Raw genomic sequence first — 25,924 nt, 5'->3', positions numbered from 1 at the left:
TAATCATCTGCACGAAGATTCTTCATTCCTGGGAGACAAGAATTGAAGTTTTCCCTCATCCATTTCCCCATAAGAACACCATCTCTCTCTGAGAATTCTAAAAACTCCAATACACAGTTGGGAAGGAATCATGATTCCCATCCCCCCCAAATTTTCTTGTCTAGAAATTAATGGGAAAATTCATAAGTGTTCCACAAAGCTGTCGGTAGACATGAGGTGTCTGGAGAATACACAAAAAAGCACAAATTTTGTTTGGATGCAGGGCATAGAAGAGGAGGCGTCTTCAGAGAGGTAATTCCCAAGTAACAGGAGAGTGTCAGATAAAAGGAGACTGGAAAACAAGGGAGTGAATGCCAGACAGAAGAAAGCCAAGGCAAAAACTATATCCGGAATTGATTCATATTCTGTAGTAAGGGGTTTTGTATCCTCACAGCAACGGAGAACAAGTTTGCTCAAATATGTTATATACAGTGTAAGAATGATAGGCAAAAAACTTCAGATTGAAAAAATTTTTCTGAACAGGATGTCATAATTATTTGTTTAATTCTATCTTAATTTTCATTCTGATCACATCACACAAAAATACCTACAAAAAGGACTAGCTGTACCCACCTTCTCTATTTGCTATAAAACAGCCCTCTGCCTTTTCTTTAAGCTAAAGAAAATGTATTCTGTGCTAGTGTGGCTGTGGTTTGTTTTCTAGTGCCATCTGGTGTTTTCTTATGGAGTGGAAAATTATGTTTTAAAAGAACAAAAATACTAACTAGGAAATTTTGAAATGCCTTTTTGAAGACATTGACAGCATATAACAGGTTTTTCAGAAAGTTGATGGAAATGTAATTAAAAGAGAAGCTGTTTTGGAACAATACAAATTGAAATATGCACATATTGCTTGAACTTTTTCAAGTGCCCTCCTACTGTTTAATCACTTTTGGAAATATAGTGAATAATATAAAGGGATACTAGATATTAGCCAAAATCAAAAAAGAAATGTCCACAATACAATTGCAATTTTACATACCCTCCCTCCATTAATAAAAACTCATTTCAATTCTGGAAACAAGGGCATTACACTACTCCTCAGGATCCCTTAAACATACAGAAACCTTAAATTCATAACTGACTTTTGATATTTAATAAATCCTACTTGTGTTCAGCAAATTTATCAAAGTACACCTTCCTTTCTAAGAAGTGCAGTCAGGTTGCCCTTCTGCCTCTCATAGTCTTTATCCATTCCCTTAGAAAACTCTACTGAATTTAATTGCAAATACATGCATTCACCAAGTCTTCAATAAACCCTAACCCTGGTCATTATCATCTGTGGGCTGGACTGGAACAACAGGCCCCTCATTGATCTCACTACCTCCAATCAAGCACCTTTACAGCCAGATGAGCCTTTGGAAACATAAGACAGATCAGTTCAGCCTTCCACTTGGAATCTGCCATTGGCTTTCTTTATCACTAGAGCCAAAACATGGGTCCCTGCTTAGCCCTTCAAAGCCATGTGTGATCTGGATGCTCAGCTTCTCCAGTCTCATACCCTCTTTTCTCCACCAGCAACCACCTCCAGCTCATCTTGAAAACACGCTTGGCACAAAAGCCCCAGGATGAGCACTATTTCCCTCCACCTCTGAGACTTGTCTCTCATTTGGTGGCACTGTAAACAACCTTGCCCCTTCATATCTGCTTCAACGTCACCAACCACAAGGCCTAATTGATTCACCAACATTTCTTGCCCATTGTTACTTTTCTTTTTCCTATTTATTATCTTGGCTATTTAACAATGCCATTATGATTTTTTTAAGATTTATTTTTATTACAAAGTCAGATATACAGAAAGGAGGAGAGACAGAGAGGAAGGTCTTCCATCCAATGAGTCACACCCCAAGTGAACACCACGGCCAGTGCTGCGCCAATCTGAAGCCAGGAGCCAGGAACTTCCGCCAAGTCTCTCACGTGGGCACAGGGTCCCAAGGCTTTGGGCCGTCCTCAACTGCTTTCCCAGGCCACAAGCAGGGAGCTGGATGGGAATTGGAGCTGCTGGGATTAGAACCAGCACCCAAAAGGGATCCAGGCATGTTCAAGGGGAGGACTTTAGCCGCTAGGCCACAGCAGCCTATATTCTGATGTTTTTTTATAAAGATTTATTTATTTTTATTACAAAGTCAGATATACAGAGGAGGAGAAAGAGAGAAAGATCTTCCGTCCGATGATTCACTCCCCAAGGAGCGTAACGGCCGATGCTATGCCAGTCCAAAGCCAGGATCTAGGAACTTCTTCCAGGTTTCCCACATAAGTGCAGAGTCCAAAGGCTTTGGACTGTCCTCAACTGCTTTCCCAGGCCACAAACAGGGAACTGGATGGGAAGTGGAGCTGCTGGGATTAGAACCGGCACTCATATGGGATCCTGGGCGCATTCAAGGTGAGGACTTTAGCCGCTAGGCCACGCCGTTGGGCCCTCTGATTTTTTTAAAACTACCTATCTGCTCCCACTTCCCAACACTAGAACATAAACATTGTGAGAGCTGGGATTTAGCTTTATTGCCTATTTTGGTCCCTGTGCCTAAAACAGTACTTGGCACAAAGGAAGCACTCAATATGTATTGAACAAACAAAGAAACAACAACTGCTTGTGTTTAACAGCCTAATAAGCCAGATTTGCATTCTGTTACAATTTACGTAGCGCACATTCATATTTCATGGCTGTGGAATTCAGAATAAATGGGGAAAGATGACATCCAGTGGGGAAAAGTTGATACAGCAATGCTATCAAGACAAATAAATCCATTCAATTTCAGAGTCAGAATCTGCAAATGAGAATCTATTTTGGAGTAAGGCTTATTCCACTCCTGTGAGTCTAACGAATGAACGTGCTACGACTGTTCAAAGGAAGAAAGGAGTCATGTAATTATTAACCTTAGAGAAGATTTAGATAGAAAACTAGCAAACTAATTGGCCTCCTAATAATTCATTCTGAGATAATTTATATTTTCCATTAAAAACACCTTAACATGTTATGATGAAATAAAAGTTTGAAGGCCCAGAGCAATAGCATAGTGGTTAAATCCTTGCCTTACATGTTTAGGGATCCCATCATGGTGTCTGTTCATATTTCAGCTACTCCACTTCCCACCCAGCTCCCTGCTGTGGACTGGGAATGCAGTAGAGGATGGCCCAAAACGTTGAGACCCTGAACACATGTGGGAAAAAGCTCCTGCCTTCAGATCGGTTCAGTTCTAGGTATTTCAGCCACTTGGGGAGTGAACCAATGGATGGAAGATCTTTCTCTGTCTTTCCTTCTCTATGTAAATCTGACTTTCCAATAGGAAAAAAAAATTGATTTTTAAAGAAAGAAAAGTTTGACTACTCAAGCACAATTCTTTTTCTAAGCATTCTATTTGTGACGAACCATGTAAAGAGAACAATGTCCGGGCTTCCTGCCAGGGTCTGCTCTCTAATTTTCACCTGCTCTGGGTCAGTTCAGGGCGCACCCACTTTGTGGGATCTTTTCCCACTCATGGCCTATGCAAACACTGCAGTTCTGCTCAGAGTGCTCTGCTGGTAGTGTAGCTATGCTGAGACATTTGCATAAGCCGCTCCTCCACTTAAAGGTGTCCTGGGGAAGCTCTGGGACTGCTCCTCACCTCAGAGTGCCCCAGGAATTCTGCACACACTGCTCCTCCATGCAGAGTGCTAGTAACTTTACACAGACACCCTGAGCAAATCGTTAAATTCCTAGCGAGACTTCCTCCCTTCCTCCTCACCTCTCTCTTGTTTCCTCAGAAAGAATCAAAAACAGCACCAGTATTTTGTGTGGATTATTGGTCTCCTTACTTGGATATAAGCTCTCTGAAAGCAGGAATTATGTCTTATGTTGTGTGCTTTTATGTGAAACAGTGCCTGGCTTGCAAAAGGCACTGTGGTTGCTAAAGGGGATGGAAGAATTGCCATTTTTTAATTAATTATGGGAAGCAGTGATTATTTTTAAATTACACATATATACATATAAATATATATATAAATAAATATTATATATATCAAGCTTTGCCACGCTAAATGGTAGCTATATTTCTTATATATCATGATTGATGCATCTTCGTAACAGACTACAATATGGTATGCCCAGGACTGTTAATTACCACTTTCTCTCAATAGTCCACATTTTTTACTTAGAACCAACACCCTGAAATTTAGTTATAATAAAATAAGGTTCTTCAGAGAGGCCAGCTATTTCTTCATCCACTCCTTCTGTTATATGTATCAAGCTGTGCAGACTGGCACTTGACCAGCCTAGGTGTGGCAGAAAGGCAAGAGTAGAACTGGGTTCCTCCTGACTCACCAAACAGGACCTAGATTAACCTCCTGTCTCTTTAAAGTACTGAAATTTGAGCTTTTCAAATCATACATAACTCAGTGTAATTTTGATGAAAATGAGGCGATCTGCAATGTTGATTTGACTCTGATCTCTTGCTTTGGATTCAACTTGCCATATAGGGAGGATGATGCAAATAGGAAAATTAGCATTTTGAAAGATCTATCTATTTTATATGAAAGAGTTACAGAAAGAGAAGATAAACATAGAGAGAGATCTTCTATCTGCTGGTTTACTCCCCAAATGGCTGCAAGGGCTGGGTTGGCTGATTGAATCTAGGAGCCACGTGCTCGGGCCAGCCTCTGCTACTAGCAGGGAGCTAGATCAGCAATTGGCACCCACATGGGATGCTGGAGTCATAGGTGGTGGCTTAACCAGCTGTGGCACAACACCAGTCCCTAGGATTTTTCATAAAAGTGCTTATTTTCCTAAGCAGTGTTCTAGAGGAAAACATGAATGAAAAGACAAAGATTGCTTTTCACTTGTTCTCTGCTACGTTCTGGAATCCAGCACTGCACGTGGTCTTGGTGCTGGAGCACAGCCTCACTGCTGTGGGACCCCAGGCTGGCTCACTGATGGTTGCAAGGCAAACCGAGTGACACTTTTCACTGATTGTTCTTATAAAGCTAAAATTATTCAAATTAAAACACCATTCTTAATCCTTGAATTATGGATGCTATTTTTGTTGTTAATAAGTGATGTTTTTAAGATTTATTTTTATTTGAAAGTTAGATTTTACAGAGAAGGAGACACACAAAGAGGTCTTCTGTCAGTCACTCCCAAAATGGTTGCAACTGCCAGAGCTAAGCTGATCTGAAGCCAGGAGCTTCTTGGTAATACCTAGCGTGGGTGCAGGGGCCCAGGGACTAGGCCATCTTTCACGGTTTTTCTGGGCCTTAAAGCAGGGAATTGGAAGTGGAACAGCCAGGACATGAGCCATCACCCATCTGGGATACTGGCACAATAGGGCAAAGATTAGCAGGTTGTGCACTGTGACAGCCCCAAATGTGTGTCTTTCTTTAGATTTAAAAATACATTTGTTTTTATAATTGGTCATGATAGTATATGTAGATTGATTGTTTTTTACAAGTCCTACAAGTTTTTCTTTTTTTTTAATTGGCACACTTATATTAGATACCCAAATTTTATTCATATTTGTCAATCTAAGTAACCCAAAGTCCAAATAGTTGAATACAAAGTAGACTAAAAATCTGGGTAATAATTTTACATTTATGATTCAGGAGCTGTCATCAATTTATCCTTTAGTTATAACATGTAGTTGGTGAGGCATAAGGACAAACACCCTCATTTCTTTATGAAGAAACCGGAGATTACATGGCTTTCAGAGAAGATTTCTGTTGTTAGTTCTGTGCTCCAAATAGCATGGGAATGACTCCAACAATCTGCTGAGTTAGACACAGCTAGCCACAGGAGACTAGACCACACCATCACAGGGTTTCTCAGGACAGCAGCAGAGCCCCACCACCCCACAACACTCTTTCATGTTTTGGGTTTCCCACAGATTTTCATCTTTGGAGTTTCATTAGAGTTGTGGCTATTATCCTTCCAGTTTGGGTGTTATAAAGCCTTTGATCTCCTCTGAAGTTAATTCTCCTATTAATTAAAGCCCAGGGGGTACAGTAGTGAGTAAAACAAACATGTACCTCCCTTCATTCCAGTGTTTACTAAGACCATAAGGACTTAGGAATTCGGCAATCAAACATATTGCATGGTGATAGCGCACTACAGAAAATAAAGCAAAGAGATAGAATAAGGGGTGTAGGAAGGTTGCAATCTTAATTGCAGGGCCAGGAAAACTCACCGAGAAGGTAACAGTTGAAAACAGACTAAAGGAACAGGCCCTGCAAATACACCCAAGGGAAGAACAGTGGGCCTGATAGAAGTAGCCTGTGAAAAGGCCCCGACTCCAGGATGTGCTTGGCTTGGAAACAAGGATAGCAGAGTTAAAAAAAGAGAAAGTCATGGGAAATGAAGGATGGAAGGAAACCAGAACAGAGGACTGATGGTGTAAAGCCTTGTAAACCTCTGCAAAGGCCTTTGCTTTTACCCTGAGGAACACCCACAGATGATGGAGGATCTGAACAAAATGACTTGGGTCTAAAAAGGGCCACTGCGGCCACAGTACTGAGAAACATGGCAGAGGCAGGAATGTGGAATTGGCAAAAGCATTCAGGAAGCAAGAGACAGTCGTGGCTAGGACCTCGCACAGGTAGGTGAAATGTGGACAGCTGGCAGCACATTGCCCCTTTACACGTGCAGCATCTACATCCTAAAACCCTTTACATAGCATTTGCATTGCATTAGTAATGTAATGTAATGTAAGTAATCCAGGAATTATTTGAGGTTTATGGGAATTTCAGCTTAGGTTATATACAACTATTACACTATTTTATTTCATTGCAAAATTTCAAGTTACATATTTGAAATGGGAGAGAGAGATAGCATGAGAAAGTGAGAGAGTGGATGGATTTATATCACTGTTTTATTCTCCCAAGTGCTTGCAATAACCAGGGTTGTTAGGGCTGAGCAAGGACACAGATGGAAGCTAGAAACAATAAAGATCTTGCATGTAGGTGGCTAGAACCCATGTATTGGAGCCTGCTGCCTGCCAGGGTGTGCTTCAGCAAGAAGGGAATCTGGAGTGCAACCAAAACTGGAACTCAGGCACTCTGATGTAGATTCAAGCAACTCACATAGTATCTTAAGCAATGCATTCACTGCCCACCCCTGTTTATACAGGAACTTAAGCATCCACAGATTTTGGTTTCTGCCCTGGTCCTGGATCTCATTCCAGCAGATAATAAGGACAGTGTTTATTGGATTCTAAGAGTTCTAGCAATATTTGCCAACAGAATGGCAGCAAGTCACTAAAGAAAAGCTTTATAGAAGTACATTCTGAGGGGCAAAATAACAAGTGTTGACTTTATGTCTAGTTTAAAGTCATTAATACTTTAATCCAACTGAGATCATCGGCTAGTTGAGGTTGTATGTGTATCTGGTGATCTTTGGCATTTGGAAATACTGAAAGATGAGGTCCTTAGGGCATTGAGACACTCCAGGACAGTGAAACACTCCAGTGTTTAATGGCCAGGGAGACAGAAAGCACTTGTCTAAAGGGCTTGAGGAAGTAGGTATGTAGCCTAATGGTTGAAGATGCTTATCTCCTACACCAAACTCAAAACTCCAGGTCCTGATTCCCTCTCTACGCCAATTCAGAGGATATGAAGGCTCAAGTAGTTGGGACTCTGCCATTCATGTGAGCAACTTGGATCAATTGCTTGCTCCCAGCTTGGTCTCAGCCCCACTCCTGGCCAATGCAAGAAGCTGGAGAGTGAGTCAGGAGAAGGGTCTCTCTATCCTCTCCTACAGTTGTCTCTCTACTTATCAAAAACTTTTTTTTAATTCTCAAAAAAACAGCAAGAAATAAATGTGGGAAGGAAGGCCAGGCAAGAGAGCTCAAGAAGAATAACCAGTAGAAAGAAGAAAAATACTACAAAGTAAGATTCATAGGGAGTAATGGGGTAGAGAATTACTGATTTTCATCATAAGCTAAAACTAAAAAGATTTACTCAGGATTAGGGGTTATAGCACAGCAAGATAATTCATCACTTGGGATGCCCACACTCCATTATCACTGTGCTGGGTTAAGTTCCAGTGAATACAAGAAAATCAGCACAGGGATGATCTGTCTATTACCTGGTCTTTCAAATAAATAAATTTGAAAAATAAAGGCATAAATTAAGGAATAGATTTTTTAAAAAAGCTACCCAGAAAGACAATCATATGAGCCAGATGCCTGATGCTTAACCTCATGTTGTGAAATGAGAGTCCAAGGCTAGGAGCTCACGTGATCATGGAGCATCACCTACACCCTTAGTAAGGCCTGCTTCATTGCATAAACGATAAACTTTCAGGTGTTCATCCTTAAAAATGAAAGACATTCCTGGCTGAAATAGTTTAACCTTCAAATCATTTAAATGATATTAAAAACATAACACTATGATCATCCACACAATAACTTAATGTTAAAATGCTCTCCTTGACCTAAGTTAAGCTTAGAGATCTCTATTGGAGTTGAGCCAAAATACTACTGGATTATTTCATAGAATATCTATTTAATGTACTTTCAGAAGGCATAGATAATTCTTTCAATATGACTGAACTATTTATCTTTCTCCCCAACTGAGTTGCTTCAAAAATAACAATCTAATAATCTTTAGATTTCTGTAAAAAAAATGTGTATGTTAACAATATTAATACCATATTAAAATGAATGCTAATTAATATTTGCTAAGACTTCCTGTGCATTGGAAATTGCTTTAAGTACTTTATGCATGCTTTCAATTAGTTATTATCTGGAAACAAAGCCTTTTCAGAGTGATACCGTATTTATTCTCATACCTCAGAAGAAGAAACTCAGGCAAAAAAGTTAAAAAATTGTACCAAGGACACACCTATATCAATGGCAAAAGTGGGTAAAAAGCTATGTCATGGTCAAGCCATAGCTTTTGATGTTCATGTAGATAACTATTAAATATGATTAATAAGGCAACTGAAATAAGAACCCAGCAATTAATTTCCTTTAACAAGCTATATAAAGTAGCATTGCTGTATTATTTTTGGATAGTGTGACAATTTCATCCATGGCTGTTTATTTCACAAACTCACCTGTTTCTTTTTGTGGTGGATCATCTGCTTTTGTGCTTTTTTCTGAAAACAAAAGATAAAGCAAAGTAAGTACTGTGCAAGCTAACATTCTGTATTTACAAATACAGAACTATATTTAAATGAATCCCAATAACCAAATAAAAAATATTGAGGCCACACAGTTCACTTCTAAATTTTCAGATTTTTATAACATGAAATTCATTACAAAATATCAAAATTTTGGTTCATTGGAATTTCTTATGAAAATCACTGGTCAACGACCAAATTACCCAGAGACCAGGCTCTGTTCATTGTCCTAAGATAAGAAAGCTGGAGAGTATGGTGTTCACCAAGTTTAAATGTTCCAGAAGCACAAAGGCAAACTGGAGAGGGAAAGAACTACTGAAGTTCTTCAATTCTCCATAAAACCATGAATCCTTTAGTAGAGGTGCATGTGGTTTAAAGGAATCTAGCACATTATACTACCTGGATTGTTAGTCTCACAACCCTAAGGTCTCTCTCTCTCTTACACACACACACACACACACACACACACACACACACAGTCCAACCACTGAGGAGTTTGAGTTGAGGCCCAAATATGCATCATTAACTCACTCACTTAGAAGTGCAATATGAAACTGAGACCACTGTGTTAACCTCACATTAATCACAGACACAAATGGGGTTACCAAGGAGTGACACCCAAGAACCTAGACTGGTCAAAGAAAATGGTACAGGACCTGACTAGGTATATAACAAATTGTTTCTACACCTACAAGTACACATCAGACCTACTGTTCATGACATAGCTGATTTTTTTTTAAGGTAGACCAGTTGATTATTGATTACAATCCAATAGGGTTACCTATGGTAGTTTGAGGATTGTGTGCTTGCATACATGGAGGTGCCGAAATGAGGCAGACTTCAGGAGACTGCTGTAGAATTATACACTGTCCTCTCCCCACAGTAGACAATAGAATGTGGGTGAGCTGGGGGACAGTTAAGAGTAGTTGACGGGCCCAACGCAACAGCTTAGTGGCTAAAACCTCATTTTGCACGTGCCAGGTTTCCATAAAGGCACTGGTTCATGTCCTGGCTTTTCCGCTTCCCATTTGGCTCCTTGCCTGTGGCCTGGGAAAGCAGTAGAGGAAGGCCCAAAACCTTAGGACCTTGTACCCACGTGGGAGATCCAAAGGAGATCCTGGCTTCTTATGAGCTCAACTCTGGCCTTCATGGACACTTGGCGAGTGGAACAACGAGCAGAATGTGTCTCCTCTATAAATCTGACTTTCCAATAAAAAAAATAAATCTTTTAAAAATTAGAGAGTATGCTAACAATGGGTTACACAACTTGGTGGTTGTGGATTTTTCACCTTTGAATAGGTGAATATAGTAGGTGATTAATAAATCTGAGGCAGGCTCTTAGGAAGGCTTTGATATAGGAAAGGGCATTTTATGGGCCATGTATTTTGTTGCTCTTAGGCCCCAGATAAAAGAGAGAAAAGGGAATTAACTTGAATCTGGGATGCCAGGCTCTGTTCAAAGCGTGCTGTTTAGGGAATCCCTTCCCCTATGGGAAAAGATTGTGCAAGGGAAGAAACATCAGAAAGTCCCCCAAACTGTCAAAATCAGCAGTTCATGATTCCAAAGCATTATGACTGTTCCACTGTATCACTCTGTGCCTCACATGAAAGAAAAATGAAGCGACAGAGAAGGGAAGGTCTCAATTTTTGCAAAAAACAGATTTTACAAAGTTGACTGCATATAACTCCTGGGGTGGTGCTACAAGAAACATGCAGAATAATAAAATAAACAAAAGGGGCTTACAGATTCTGTTGCACATGACATAGTTAATGGTTGAACTAGCAATTAACTTCATCATAAATTTAGGGGGTTGAACTGCTCACTCAGTAAATACTAACTGTGCAACTAATGTCTGCCTGGCAGTTTTGGAGACTACAAGGATACAGCAGTGAAGAAAAGCATCGGCAACCCCATCCCAAGGAGATTCTTGGGAATGGGACCAGCAACAGCTGCAGGAAGCCCGCAGTCCTCTGTGTCCTGATTTCTACCCTGATTAAACTGAAATGTTGGATGCTGGTTACAAAGGGAAGTTCAGTTTTTCTCTTCATTTAAAGAAATTTATTCATTTTATGATACAGTTCCATACATTCCAGGATTTCCCTGTCACCCTTCTCCCTCCCCAAATTCCCTCACCCCACTGACTTCTCCTATTTTATTACAATAGTATAGTCTCTCACAAACAGTCATAACTGCATCATTCTGCTCTTTCAGCATTTGCTGATATTATAGGTATGGACAATAGCAGAGAGTCCAGCATCCTATTGTCCAGATGGATTTAACAGTTTCATTGGGAATCCGCCTTTGATTTGGAAGTAGACATGCATACTACATTGTATCTTCACATCTGGATATGATAGTGTCTACTCTACAGTTCTTACAGATGACTACATGCACATCCATGCTTACCTATATCTCTGCAGACCTTCTCATGGTTGGGGATAAACTTGGGAAGGAGGAGTAGCTCACATTCCAAAAGTCCTGGGGCCCTGGCAGAACTTCCCATATCCTCTGGATTCACTTCTTCCCAGCAACTTGACAAATACCTATAACATGCTAGGCTCTAATGCAAAACTCTCACTTAGTGCTCCCTGTATTTCCTCTCCTGTCCCTCAGGGAATATCAACAAGTGAGTTCTGAGACATGTTTTGATATGGAGAAAAGTACACCGATGGTGTTTTAGCCACTTTGGTGTCTAACACTTAATTTTAAGTAAAGGAGATTTTTTCTGAGATGCATTTGTCTCAGTAGGACTCTGCTCAGTGAACCAGTAAACGTTACTTCGCTTTACTTTCTCCTCAGTGCTGATGCCTCTCTAGGAGACTTCATGGGCACTTCACTGTGCCAAAGAGGCAAACTGCCTTGTGACCACTTAGTATATACTAAGCATGACTGTAAGCACTTAACAGATGCCACATTTGACCTTCTCATCCGTCACAGGAGCTGGTTATAATTTTACGAAGGAAACTAAGAAAAAAAGGGCTAAAAATCCAGTTAAACACTATAAGCCCGGTTTCAGAAGTCATACTCTGTAACAATGCTACTTTAATCACACTATATATCTCACAATTGACAATCTACTAAGCAAGTCACACGCTCAGCCTACTCCTAAGATTCACAAAACTGCAAGCTAACTTGTAACTCACATTCAGTGTTTATTCATATCCACAAAGAAAGATTTTACATTCTTTGTATTAACATCACTTTTTTTTAACATGGTTTAATTAGAGTAAGGAAACGTTCCTAACAAGATCAGCATCTTGATCTTTAAAAACTACCATGCAACCATTAATATAGTCACTTTTTGGGAATCAGATAGGCTGTACATACTGTATTAATGTTTCTGTGCCTGGGCAAATCTGCCCACTGAGCCCATTCTGGTTGGAGCCCAAAATATATTCAAGCTAATTTCAATCCAGGCCTACTTGCCTTTGCAAAGGCCTCCTCACGCAGGCATCTGTTCATCCTCAAATCCCAGATCTAGCAGTTTGCTTCCTCTTTGGGAGAACATAATGACCAGTCTTCAAGCTGTATTTTTGTTTCTTCCTCTATCTCTCCACTAGCATCTCCTGAGTCACACAATCCTCCCATCCCCTAACAGTTAGTTTCACGAACCAGTTCCCATTAGCCTCCCAACTGACATCTTGTCTGTGCTTTGTCTTTTCTCTAATTGTTCCTGTCTTCTACCTCCTGCCCTATGTTCTTGCTGGAACATGACAGACAATTGCAAGTCAGCACAGATGCCTGCCATTTTGTCACTAAGTTTGCTCATGTGCTAGCTTGGGTAACGCCAATCTGCAATCCAAGCCACTGTTTTGGCAGGTATGAAGTACTCAGCAGAGCAGGCCCATCCCGTCAAAGGCAGTCCACCCACCCATAAGGTATTTGAGGAGAAATAAAGACACTGGAAGTGAAAACAACACTTTCTAGAGTCCCAGGTGCGTATTTCACACTTGTCTCATTCTCTTTTCCATTCCAGAAAATGAAAACTAGGAAGAGAAGGGAAAAAAAACAACACTTCTCCCACCTTTTTCTGTCTGTCTCTCTGGTTATGAGGAGGTCACAAAGGATTAGAAAGCCAGTGGTCACCACCAAGTAAACAAAACTAAGTACAGGGCAAAACCCTCTAAGGAACAATGCAAGGGCTTTTCAGTTTTAGTCATGCCCTCCACCCCCAGCAATGTAGCATAATAGTAAATATCAAGTAAATATGATCTATTTGAAATATGGGTGAGAAGATGGGCTGAAGGTACTCCCTTATATTTTAGTAATAAAAATAGTACATGCTAATGCTAAAATGCCAGTATATATGAAATAAATCAACTTCATTCTGTAACACAATTAAAATAATAAACTTGAAAATAATGACAATATAGAGAAGAATTCTTTTGCATTTTATTGCACTCAATCAACATTAAATGAAAGACAGTCACATTACTTTCAGAAAATCCATTTATGTTGTCCAACTGGGCACATAGTTGCAAAGACAAGATTCATTTATTCAGATATTTGGAATTGAAAAGTATTTGAAGTTGATCACAGTATAATGAGTCCTCAATTTCCAGAGTGCTAGAGATGATCACATATAAAAATCCAGTCAAATTATCTAATCATCCATCAGTTCTATGTTATTCCTAAATTGCCTTTAAAAATATGGCTTTAATAAACAATGCAGTACTACAATTCTCAACAGGAATAACTTTATGATGATTTGATTATTAACTCCATACCACTTAAGTCACAGTTTTAGAAAATTATTGCTTTTTTACTTATTTTCTCAGGTTTAGTACAGATCAAATCAACATGCAGAACTTAATCTTATCGACCTAGAGTCACAAAAATACAGGCTTTCTTTGATTTTACCCTAGAAGCAGGAAAACCATCATCTTATTTTAAAATAACGTTAACATACTCAAACGCTTCTCCTGACACTTAGACAAGAAAACATTTCCTTTTGGGTTTTTAATAGCTCATGATTCTCTCAAAACGATTCTGAAGCTGCCTTCTTTTCTAACAAAGGGCTATTTCCATCACTATTTCTGAGCCAGAAATAAATCACATTAAAGACAGAAGAAAGTCTTCGTGTAGAAAGGAAAAGGCTCACTCCTTGTGAAACAGCGGCAGCTTTGGACTCTGTGGCATTTTTCACACACCCTAAACCCAAGGAAGGTATATGATTGCTTTATCTAGTGAGACCACTGTGCAGTCTAGAGAGCTGTGAGAATTTTACTTAGTTAATCAAAGGCACCTGTAACTCCTATATATTTTCTAAATTTTAAAATTTAAATAAATACTGAATCAACTACATCTATAGTATAATCAAACTGAGGTGGTAAAATGTGTTTTGTATGATATAACAGAACATTCTTTTGCTCTATGTCCTAACAAGGAATATTAGTTTTTCATCTCATGTTTTAAAATAAATTAAAGATAATTTAAAACTTCCACTAGAATATTAAATTTTTCTAATTAACCAGCCAAGAACTAGAAAAAATCGCAAAATTGAAGTTTTACCCTGAATAGTTCAAGTTGACATAGAATCACAGTGTGGATATATACAACTGAAACCTTCACAGCTAAGGATGACCATTTCAGTGTTTTAAGGAGTGCTGACACAAAGCACTCGGCATGGCTTTTAAGTTCTATCTGACACAGAGTTTAAACAAGTCAGTCCAACACAGTGCCAACTACTAGTAATACAGTAAAACCCTGCCAAGACAATTGCTGCTACATCATCAATGTAAATAATTAACTACTGTCTGAAAATAATACATAAATGCAGGGAAGACTAAAAATTACATCATAAAAAGAGAAGAAATCCAACAGATCCATTAATGTTATCGAAAAAGGACATGCAGGAATGCAATGCACTAAAGTGCCAGTGGTCTATAGTTCATTCAAAACATCTTTAGTGTTCATTCGCAAAGATCTTGATCTGCTCAATAATTACATCACAAGATCTTGCACACCCATCGTTTGGAGCGTATGATTAGGCTGGTCCTCCTGTGGTAGTAGGGACAGTCTTTTTGAAGCTTTAAGCATCTGCAAAAATAAGGGAAAATCTAAATTAAAGGACCAACCAGACATAGATTCATTGCTTTGTTTTCAATCTACTTTTTTAAAACCGACCAATAGAAGTAAAGGTGCTTTTTTGGTTTCTTTGCTTGGCCATTTCTAAGGACAATAAAAGAATACTTAACCACCCAGAGAAGACCCTGGAATGGTTTGACAGAATTGGTGATAAAAATCCAAAATTCCTTTGAACACTTGGGAATTACAATGGAATGGAAGAATCTCAGTGTTTCAAGAAACTCCAAGCATTACTTTTTTTTTTTTTACCTATCAATGCCTTCACCAAACTAAAAACAAATAGAAATCTAATACAATGTGTGAGAAAATTCAGGAAGGATTTTCTGTGGTACTGTAAGTTTTATTTTAATACATTAGTTTGATAATTTTATTTCCATGATATTTTAAAGGAAGTAAAATTCATTCCTATCCAACTTCTTACAAGTCTTTTCTCTTCCCCAACATTAATGTCAGATTTATTTTGCTATTACAACATTGGATGTGCTAGGATTAGAAAAGGAGACATAAATTCCCAGCTACATCTTGATTGTAATATTGCTTTCCTCTTTCCCATTTATCTTATATGTTTACAAAAAAATTGTCACTTAAGCCATATGATAACGTGGAACAATCAGAAATAACATGTCAAACTGCATACATCCCACAGAAATGAATGTTTATAGCCACCAAAAAGTATATTATACAAAGATACCCATAACAACTTTGTTCTCAACAGCCCTAAATTGAAAACACCATTATATCCATCAAACATAAAACGGATAAAAACTTCTCAGTGTAGAAAAACAGTCAGGAATAAGGCAAAATCATCATCCTTAATGAGGTGGATGGGACTTACACATGATACAAAGTAACAGGCACCAGTCAACAGTGAGTGTGTGTGTCTGCAGTTTGAATGGTATCAAACTTGGAAGCACACAAACTAGTCTGTGATGCTGCTGACTGCACAACAGTGTTGGCCTTATGACTGAGAGTTGCGTGAATCATTGAGAGTTGGGGGCAGGGGAGAAGAGGCCTCTTAGGGGCTAATGTGCTCCACAGCTTGGTCTGATGAGTGGGCCCAAGGCTCTGCCCATTTGAAAATCCCACAGGTAAGTACTTTCCTGTGTCAACTATATCTCATCAGAAAATGTTTCAAATGAGTTTGACTTCAAGTCCACTTAGAATTTAACAACAAGCTTCTGGAAGAAACTTCTTAGAATACCTTGAGACAATGGATAAGTATAATGATCGGTATTAACAAAAATGCGAATGAAGTATAGTAGCAATTTTGAACATCTCAAGTAAGTGGTCCTGAATATTTATAAACATCCCTCTCAGAAGGAGTTCAGTAAGATGCAAACAACATATCCTAAACCAGGCCTCAAAGGATGAGTATTCTTCCTCTCCCTGCTGTCTCCACTTCCATCCACAAAAGGCTCACAATTCACTTATAAGGACTCAGGCCAGAAATGGAAGAATCGTTCTTTGCTTCTCCCTCTGTCCCATCATATTATTTCCAGTTCAGCTTCTAGGAAAGCAGTGCCTCACTCCCAACAGTGCAGCCCCTCATGAATTCTGGCTTAGATTACTACTGCTACCCCTTACTCATCTCTACCTCCTTGCTGGACTGGTCTTCCTTTCCAGGTTTTATTATATGACCAGTGTGCTTATTCAATGGCTTCCTGTTTTGTGTAGGCCCAGATCTGAATATGGTAACATGACAGACTCTAAGAAGAGGTACCTGCCCACTTTTCACCCTACCTATTTATAACCTGCATGGCACATGGTTTTGGCTCTAGATCCATAAGCACTTGCTTACTCTATATCCCAACTGTCAACTCCTATAACTTCCATGAGTAGTTAAAATCTATACTCCTCAACCTGTAACACACAAACAGGAAATCACACCTGCTCCTTAAAAATATGCTGTGCAGGGCCCTCACGGTGGCTCAACATGCAGTACCTTCATCACATATTGGTACCATCCTAGTCATAGCTGCTTCGCTTCCTGTCTAGCTCTCTGCTTATGCACTGAGAAAGCAGTAGGGTATCGCTTAAGTTCTTGGGCCCCTGTACCCACATGGAAGCCCAGAAAGAAGCTGCAGGGTCCTGGCTTTGGATTTGCTCAGTTCCAGATGTTGTAGTCATTTGGGGAGTAAGGTAAAAGTCCACTCCTAACATGAACTGTAATTCACATTAAAGCTATATTAGTAATACAAAGCAATTCATGTAAAGTTCATATAAAGCAGTAGTAAGATCATACAACCTAATCTTAGAATAATCAAAGAAGGCAAATTAATCAGCAGAAGGTTCTGAGAATTACAAAAATGTAAACTAGCAGTGAACATTTTGCAGAACTTCTTGATTTGTGTTTTCTGACCAATAAATAAATAAATAAGCTTCAGACTAAAAAGCAGTAAGGAAACAGTAGCCTCATCATCAGATATGCAACTGAACATTATTAGAAAAGTTGTTACTGTACCAAAGTATTGCTATAGATCCATTGATACTATTATTTTGCATAATTGAGCTAAAATTTGTTATACAAAGAAAAACTAAGATTTATGGGATATACAGGCAGTGATGGTTAAAAATAACTACTACTGTGCTACACTTATATTCTCTTTTGACAAGGTCTAATTATAATCACGCAGCAGGTCAATCACACTTTGAAAAATCAAATTGCAGATTACAGCTCCTTGAGCAGGTGTTCCACACTCAGCTTCTCTTGTTCCAATTCAAGAATCAGGCTAATGAGTTACTAAATAATGACCAGAACTAAAATTTACATGGAGCTAATTCAGTTACAGAAATGTCTAGTTCCTCAAATTTTCATTCTTAAGTGCTTCACTTATCAAGTAACTTATCTAGAAAAGAATCTCATTGCATCATCTGAACTACATGATATAAACTATATTATATAGAACATATACAACACATGTATTTATAGAATAGTTATATTTTAATGAAATTCCTAGGCCATTTATAAAACACTGAAATCAAGAAAGATGTAGGACCAGAAAATATTATCTTTCGTATCACCACAAAGTTAAGTAAATGATGAAAAGGAAACAAATTATGACCAAAAGATGCTAATAGATATAAATTATTTTTAGAAATGTTTAGCAATTTTGTTTAGAGGAGTAGACTAGTAATCAGCATGCTAATTCTACTTCCACAGGTAGAACAGGGCATCCTGTGAAGTGTTATTCACAGAACAAGCTAGGAAAAGAGGGATAGATAATCATTTCTTTACCCTGTCCACCTTTCTAATCAGAAAATACACATCAATGGCCACCATGCCAAAAACAGTTTCTCCATGGATTCCTTTTCTTGTTCATACCACAGTACCAGCCATCCAAATGTCTTAATTAAGTACTAGTTTTTATATACTCTGATAATAAATGTATATGGTATGACCACTGTCAAAAATTTAAAACACTGCATTCAGCAAAGACAAGTTGTAGTACAACTAAGTCATTCTTTGATTATTTTATTTATTGGTTACATTTTTTCCTTGAAATCTAATAGTCAAGAAATTGTGGAAGGTACAACAGCAACAGTGATATACAACACTAGCATAAACATCATGATACTGCATATAATATGTAAAATGTGAATTAAGAGTAAAGCAATATATTTCACAGAAATGTATTTATGCTAATTCCTGATTGCTGATGCAATTTGTATCATCTCTAAAGTACATGTGAAAGCATAGGCCTGGAGGAGATGTTAATTCCAATTTGAAAGGAGAGAAATATTCCATTCACTGGTTCACTGGTTCACTGGCCAAGTAGCTGCAACAGCCCAAATTGGACCAGGCCAATGTCAGAAGCTTCACCTGGTTTGCCCATGTGCGGGACAGGGGTCCAAGTACTTTGGCCATCTTCCACTGTTTTCCCAGACACATAAGCAGGGAGCTGGATAAGAACCAGAATAACCAGGACACAAATCAGCTCCCATATGTGACACTGGTGTCACAGCTGGTGGCTTACCCTGTGATACCACAATGCCAGCCCAGGTTCTCATTCTTTAAATTCACTGACACAAGAAGGACAGGCATGGAACATAAAGAAAAGTAGAGAAATGGGTTTAAAGCAGTGGGTTAAAATAAAATCTCATCTCTTGTGGAGGTACAACAAAGCCAGGCAGTGACACAGGATGAAGGATGCTCTTAAGAAAGGCAGGGAATGGGAAAGAAGGAGTAATGTCACAACTTAGGCCTTCTTCAATTGGCATCCTGAAGCTATTTGATTCCAAGTCAATCAACAAGTGGAATAAAATCCAAAAAGGTAACTTCTACTATTACCACCATCTATAAAAGTAAACTTACAAAGTATCTTGATTGTTACTATTGCTCCAATTCTAGCACAACACATATGTACCAATAGGAAACTGACGCACATTTTTCACCACTTTGGCTCAACAGACCAAAGCAGAGAAATTTTCTTTTTTAAATGTAAGTCTGACAAATCTCCCAGCACTGTGACCGTTGCAGCATTATTACTCTCTACAAATTTATTTCATACAACATGTACCAACACCAAGAGCATTTTTAAGTTAAACCACAATGTAAAATGTAATACATGGAACTAACAGTCATACCTGGTGGCACTTCCTGCTGTTCTTCTGCAGGTGGAGCATAAACATCTAAAATGAAAAATAAAGACATGATATATTACATCTTGCTGATCAGTGTTTAAAACACAGACGACCAATATTTAAAGTGATTGTTTCTGTAAACTTAGAAAAATGTTGTTACAGTTATCATAAAAATGTTAGGTTGTTGTAACAATATGACAAAACTTAACGAAATGTTCCACAGCAGGGTACTTTAAAAAGCACATATAAAATGGTATTAAAAGATAAGCTTATTTTGGTGCAAAAAAATGCAAAAGCCATGCATATGTTTTTCTTAATAAACATATTCCAGGAACTTTCACTGTTTTACAACTTGCTGGCAAAACAAACCTCACAATATTATTTGCTTGACTAACCTTATTCCATTGCCTGGCAAAGGAAATAGTGACTAATATCTAGGTTTTCACCACAATTTTGCATCATATCTGATAAATCAAGAAAAAACACTTACAGCATCTTGTTTCTTTTCAGTTTCTTCTTGAAAAGTAATTCCCTTACAACACTAGTTTTGACATTAGTCAAACAACATAAGGAGATTAAAATGAAATGGAATTTTGCATTTTCAATTGCTTCTGGAAAGTAGCACTGAAGACAATATATTCTAAACCTAGTCAAACACATGGATGCTGGATTCTAACACATCATCTTTCCCTCTAGACACTCCAATTCAGCTGCTACTAAAGAGTCTATATGTGTCACCACCCACTGGTATAAAGATGCATGGATGAGATTTGCTGCACCATGTATTACTACTATCTGCAAACATAGCAAACCATTTTCTTCTTGTATTAATATGCCCCAAATTACAAGTTAACACATGCATAAAGCAATATTTTGAAATATTTTGCACAGAAGTAAAAGAAAACAGAAATCTTACATACATTATCACTAATCATTGCTAATATATTACCTACTTCCTTAGCTGTCTCCTTCACTGATGTGGTACTAAAGAATCCTTTTTATTACTGAGCTAAATTAATGTTTCTCCTAATTTTATTCTAATAAAAATTTTATTAGAATAAAAATTAATGTTTCTTCTAATTTTATTCTATTCTTCCAATTTTATTCACAAAAGTACACATTTGTGTTTGGAGCCATGGCATAACAGGCTAATTTCCTGCCTGTGGTACTGGCATCCCAACCGGGCACTGGCTTGAGGCCTGGCTGTTCCACTTTGAATACAGCTCCCCAATTATGGACTGGGAGAAACAGCCAGGGATGGCTCAAGTCCTTGGAACCTAATACACACTTGGGAAACCCAGGATAAACCCCGGCTCCTGGCTACAAATCAGCCCAACTCCAGCTGTTGCAGTTATTTGGGGAGTGAGCTAGCAGATGGAAGATCTCTCTCTCTCCCCCCTCCTTTTGTTTGTAACCTTGCCTTTCAAATTAAAATAAATCTTTAAAAAAGTACACATTTAGCAAATTAATCTGTAACTGATTTTCATACATATCACACAGTATTTTAAAAGGAAATAACTAAATTTTGTCAGCAACATCCTGAAATATCTTTGTTAACTGTAAATCCAGGTGAGCAGTACTGCATCTGGGTCTCACACACATTTCAGGATCCCAAGCAACTGAGCCATGTTCTGCTCCGTCCCAGCAAGAAACTAGACTGGAAGCATGGGGCCAGGACTCCAACCATCACTCCAATAGGGGATGTGGATGTTCTGATCAGTGGCTTAACCCACTGCTCCACAAAATTCCCTAACCCCAGGGAATTTTTATCTACTTCTACCAGTAGGACCCCTTCTCGCACCTGTGGCTTTTGGAACAATCTCTGAGTTGTCGCATGCAACCAGTAATGCTCAGTCCTCAAATTCCTAGGCCACTTGGACACACTCCTTTCTCACTGCTCCTGATTCACCAGTTACTCATCTTCCATCCATCCTTCTCAGAGCTCAGTGCTAGGGATGCCTTTGCACTCTCTGCGCTTACCAACAAGACCATCACAACACTGCCATGCAGACTCCCAGATGCCCACGTGATCTCAGATCCTGCACAGCCACTTAAGATGGCCATGTCCAGTACTTCGCTTCAAATCTCCAAGATTAAAACGCCCAATACAAAGCCTTTTATCTCCTCCATACCATTTTATTGTATATCCTGGTTTTCTTCCTTTCAATAAACAATCCCAACATCCAACAATTCCTTAAAACCAATAACCAAAAGGTCCCTTTATTCTTGGCTTCACAATCACCAGAAAGGGCCATCAATTTAATTCTAAGTAGATGTCAAGTTTGCAAGCTTCCCCTCTCTTCTCACTTGTCATGGTCATGCTCCAGGACACCACAATCACTTCCCTATAAGTACACACCAATTTTCTTACAAGGGTGCCCCACTGTCCTATTCTTGCTCTATCTAACACATTATGTAGCCAGAGTGGAGATACTTCTCCAAAATATAAATCAGACACCATATTTTAAAAATTATTTCCATAAATTCTGGTTGGACCTAGAATATAATTAAAAATGTAGTAGGCCTCGATGGAGATGTTTCCATCTCTTTATCACATAAAACAACTTAACTTTTTATTATCTGCAGCTGAACTTAATCTGATACTAATGCAAGAAAAACATTGGGTTTAAACACAGGATTGGTATGGTGAGAGGTGAGACCTGTACTTTGAATATATCTTGCCAGCATTGTATCAAAGATGGATTTGAAAGTCTAGAAGCTTCTACCACTTCCTAAGAAGGATAACAAAGTTAAAACAAACAGGGGTCTGGGCCCAGCATGGTAGCCTAGTGGCTAAAGTCCTCACCTTGCATTGTCAGGATCTTATATGAGCACCAGTTCCAATCCCAGCGGCCCTGCTCCCTGCTTGTGGCCTGGGAAAGCAGTTGAGAACAACCCAAAGTCTTGGGACTCTGCACCCACATGGCAGATCCAGAGGGTCCTGGCTCCTGGCTTTGGTTTGGCTCAGTTCCAGCCATTGCATCACTGGAGAAGGAAATCAGCGGATGGAAGATCTTTTCTGCCTCTCCTCCTCTCTGTATATCTGACTTTCAAAAAATATATATTTTAAAAAAAAGAAACAAAGATTTGTTCATGGAACAGATGACTATCTACAGAAATGGAGGGAGGAGGAAGATTCAATAGTGACTCCCATGAGTCTGGTTTGGGAGCCATCTACCGACATGAGGAGTCACGACAAGGCATGACAGGGGTACGGGGAAGTGTATGGGTGTGCAGACAAGATGGGCTCTGCTTCACACCCAGTCAGGCATGCAGAAAACCTAGCACGAAGCTGCAGCTTCATGGCTCACCAGATGGCGATGCCGCTTCTTTAGATGCTCAAAATTCCAAAAAAATCGGAAATTTTCTAATTTTTACTTCAAGAAAGGCAGGGTCAAATTCCATATTGCAATAGCATTTTTTTTAATTTAAACATACATTGGGGAGGCTCAATGAAATTCTTCCTGCGAACTTTGGATTTCCTTTCTGATTCTCAATGATTCAAAACATAAAGTGGCACTACAGTCTTCAGAACGTTAATATTTTTCATGGAAAATGAAGATGTGGGAGATAGGAGAAAAATCTCGGCCCAGTCTAGCCCTGCTCAGCAAGATGAATCCTGACTGTGCATAGTGGGATCCCAGGGCTCAAGTACGATCCCCCCAGGGCTCAGATCTGGAGGATAACTGTGGTCTCCCTCATTCCTTCCCTGTCCATGGCCTCACCCACTTCAGCTGGCTGCACAGTAATCCTCAGAAGTGGTTACCATGACCACTGGAGCCTCCAGAAGGAAACTCCCTCCAAGCGTGCCTTGTCGTAGAGTGCTGGGCACACACACCCTCTTGGGAATCAACTTCTGGCCCCAAGGCTGCCTGGATAACAAGCCATTCACCTTGACCTTCAGTTCATCAGTTATAAAGCAAGTTTCTTCAGTGTCTATTGAAACAATGCATGTTTTATAACCTGTTAAAAATCATGTAACTCTCACCCATACATAAATGGGGCTCTCTTTAGATTAGTCCTCTAATAAAAGCCACAGAATTTGCATTAGAATATCAGTTTTAAATTACCGTCATTATTATGTACACTATTTTTCTTTTTCAGAAACTATGTTTTTACCTAAAAGAAAGTATTTTTCTCCCCGCTGAATAACAACAGGAAGGACCCAATTTTCAGCCATCTCTGCAGCTGATTCCTCTTTACCAGGTCAGCTCCTCTTCTATGCTCTCTCCCTTCTATTTAGTGCACGACCCACATCCTCCTGGTTATTTTCTGCTGCAGTATCCCGACATTTTTGATAACTGTCTATCTACTTCTCAGTCGTTAATCAATGTTCCTATCCACTGATCTCTACAAAGATACCTCCAATGAATACAAGAATTCTACAGGGTTAGTCACCCCTGTCATCCCCTGCTGAGCACTGCATAAGGAGCATACAGAAGGTGCTCACTAAATGCTAATTACACAAATAAACATACCCTTGTTGTGAAATATAGAACAATCTCTAGAAAATTAACTTACCTTCTGCAAACACGTTTGGGTCTTCCATAACATCATCTGAAAATACAAATACACCTTAACACAATTCCATCAAGATTGCTGAGATTAACTCCTATTACTAAGAAATATATATCTGTCTCTTTTTAGACAGCACTTTCTTTTTATTCCTCCAATATTTATTTTAGTATTTATTAGAAAGGTAGAGTTATAGAGAGGGAGAGACAGATGGATCACTTGATGAATCAACCAGTTTACCATCCATTGGCTTAATCCCCAAATGGCCACAATGGCCAGGACTGGGCCAGCTCAGAGCCAAAGGCTGAACTGCACCTAGGTTTTCCACAGAGGTGACAGGGACTCAAACACTTGGGCCATCCTCTGCTGCTATCACAATCACATTAGCAAGGAGATGGATTAGAAGCAGACAACTAAGGTTTAAACTGGGTGTCATATAGGATGCTGGTATAGCAGTGGTGGCTGGACTCATTGTGCCAAAATGCTAACCTAAGGCCATGTCTTCTTAGAGAAAAACTCATAATTATTGCTGTTAGTATACCAGTTTCAATTTCTAAATTATATCTAAAGAACAAATCAAAAAGAGAAGTATTCCTGCTCACATAAAATCTCCACCATAAGCAGGTAAGTAATGTCTAAGTATTGATAATACCCAACTCTTTCCTTGATGACTTGAAAAAGGCTTGCATTTCTTACAACTTCACTTTGATTTGTAAGTTACATGAATTTTAATAAAAGAAGTTGTTGCAGACAACAGAGAAACTTACCTGAAATTCCTATCCTTTCATGATCTGAATGTTCATATACTGTAAAATAACAGAAAAGACGATCCTTTAGCACTACATACCTTTCATCATTACAAAAAATTGACAGCACACTTCAAAAAAGGGCAGAGACTACATTGTCTTTATTTTCAAACCTCTGGGACCCTGTCTCTGGGAAACCAGCCTGCAGAGCAGGATGGGGAAGAGCCTGAATCAATGGGAGTAAAGCAGGCCTGGATTTAAACTCCAGCCACAGAAGTGGGGCAAGTGCTCACACCTCCTTCCTCCTCATTGGGTAACCTACATGTTCCTCCGTGATCACATGTTTCCTGCATTCATTAATTTGTTTGCTGAATTTCTTCTTTCTTTTTTAAAGATTTATTTTATTTTTATTGGAAAGGTGGATATACAGAGAGGAGAGACAGAGAAGAAGATCTTCCGTCCAATGATTCACTCCCCAAGTGAATGCAACGGCCGATGCTATGCCAATCCACAGCCAGGATCCTCTTCCAGGTCTCCCATGCGGGTGCAGGCTCCCAAAGCCTTGGGCCATCCTAGACTGCTTTCCCAGGCCACAAGCAGGGAGCTGGATGGGAAGCGGGGCTGCCGGGATTAGAACTGGCGCCCATATGGGATCCCGGGCGTGCAAGGTGAGGACCTTAACCACTGCACCACCGCACCGGGCCCGCTGAATTTCTTCTTAAAACTTTGTCCTAAGTTGGCTGACACTTCGCTCTGCTTATTACCCTGGACTTAACTTCACCAGGAAGATTCCTGATTTTGTTTAGGGAACAATGTTCAGATCTTTAATCTTGAGGTAAACACCTTTCCTGACAGCCCATTAGAATGC

General features: G+C 39.2%; 1 protein-coding gene across 1 annotated transcript in view; it reads right to left on the bottom strand.

Moving 5' to 3' along the window:
• The window catches only part of LOC121165982 (aspartyl/asparaginyl beta-hydroxylase-like), a 150,997-nt gene that overhangs the window by 96,291 nt on the left and 28,782 nt on the right, over positions 1-25,924 (bottom strand). The window contains exons 7-10 of the mRNA XM_040995007.1: positions 25,078-25,116; positions 24,317-24,352; positions 19,799-19,843; positions 9,062-9,103 (exon numbers count right to left, since the gene is read on the bottom strand). Of these exons, the coding sequence (XP_040850941.1) occupies positions 9,062-9,103; positions 19,799-19,843; positions 24,317-24,352; positions 25,078-25,116 (162 nt within the window). The remainder of the gene's footprint in view (positions 1-9,061; positions 9,104-19,798; positions 19,844-24,316; positions 24,353-25,077; positions 25,117-25,924) is intronic.

This window comes from Ochotona curzoniae, unplaced genomic scaffold (assembly GCF_017591425.1).
Source record: "Ochotona curzoniae isolate NIBS_2020 unplaced genomic scaffold, NIBS_Ocur_1.0 contig_1071, whole genome shotgun sequence".
Taxonomy (NCBI): Eukaryota; Metazoa; Chordata; class Mammalia; order Lagomorpha; family Ochotonidae; genus Ochotona; species Ochotona curzoniae.
The sequence above is the reverse complement of the archived record's forward strand: the minus strand, read 5'-3'. Positions and strand labels throughout refer to the sequence as shown.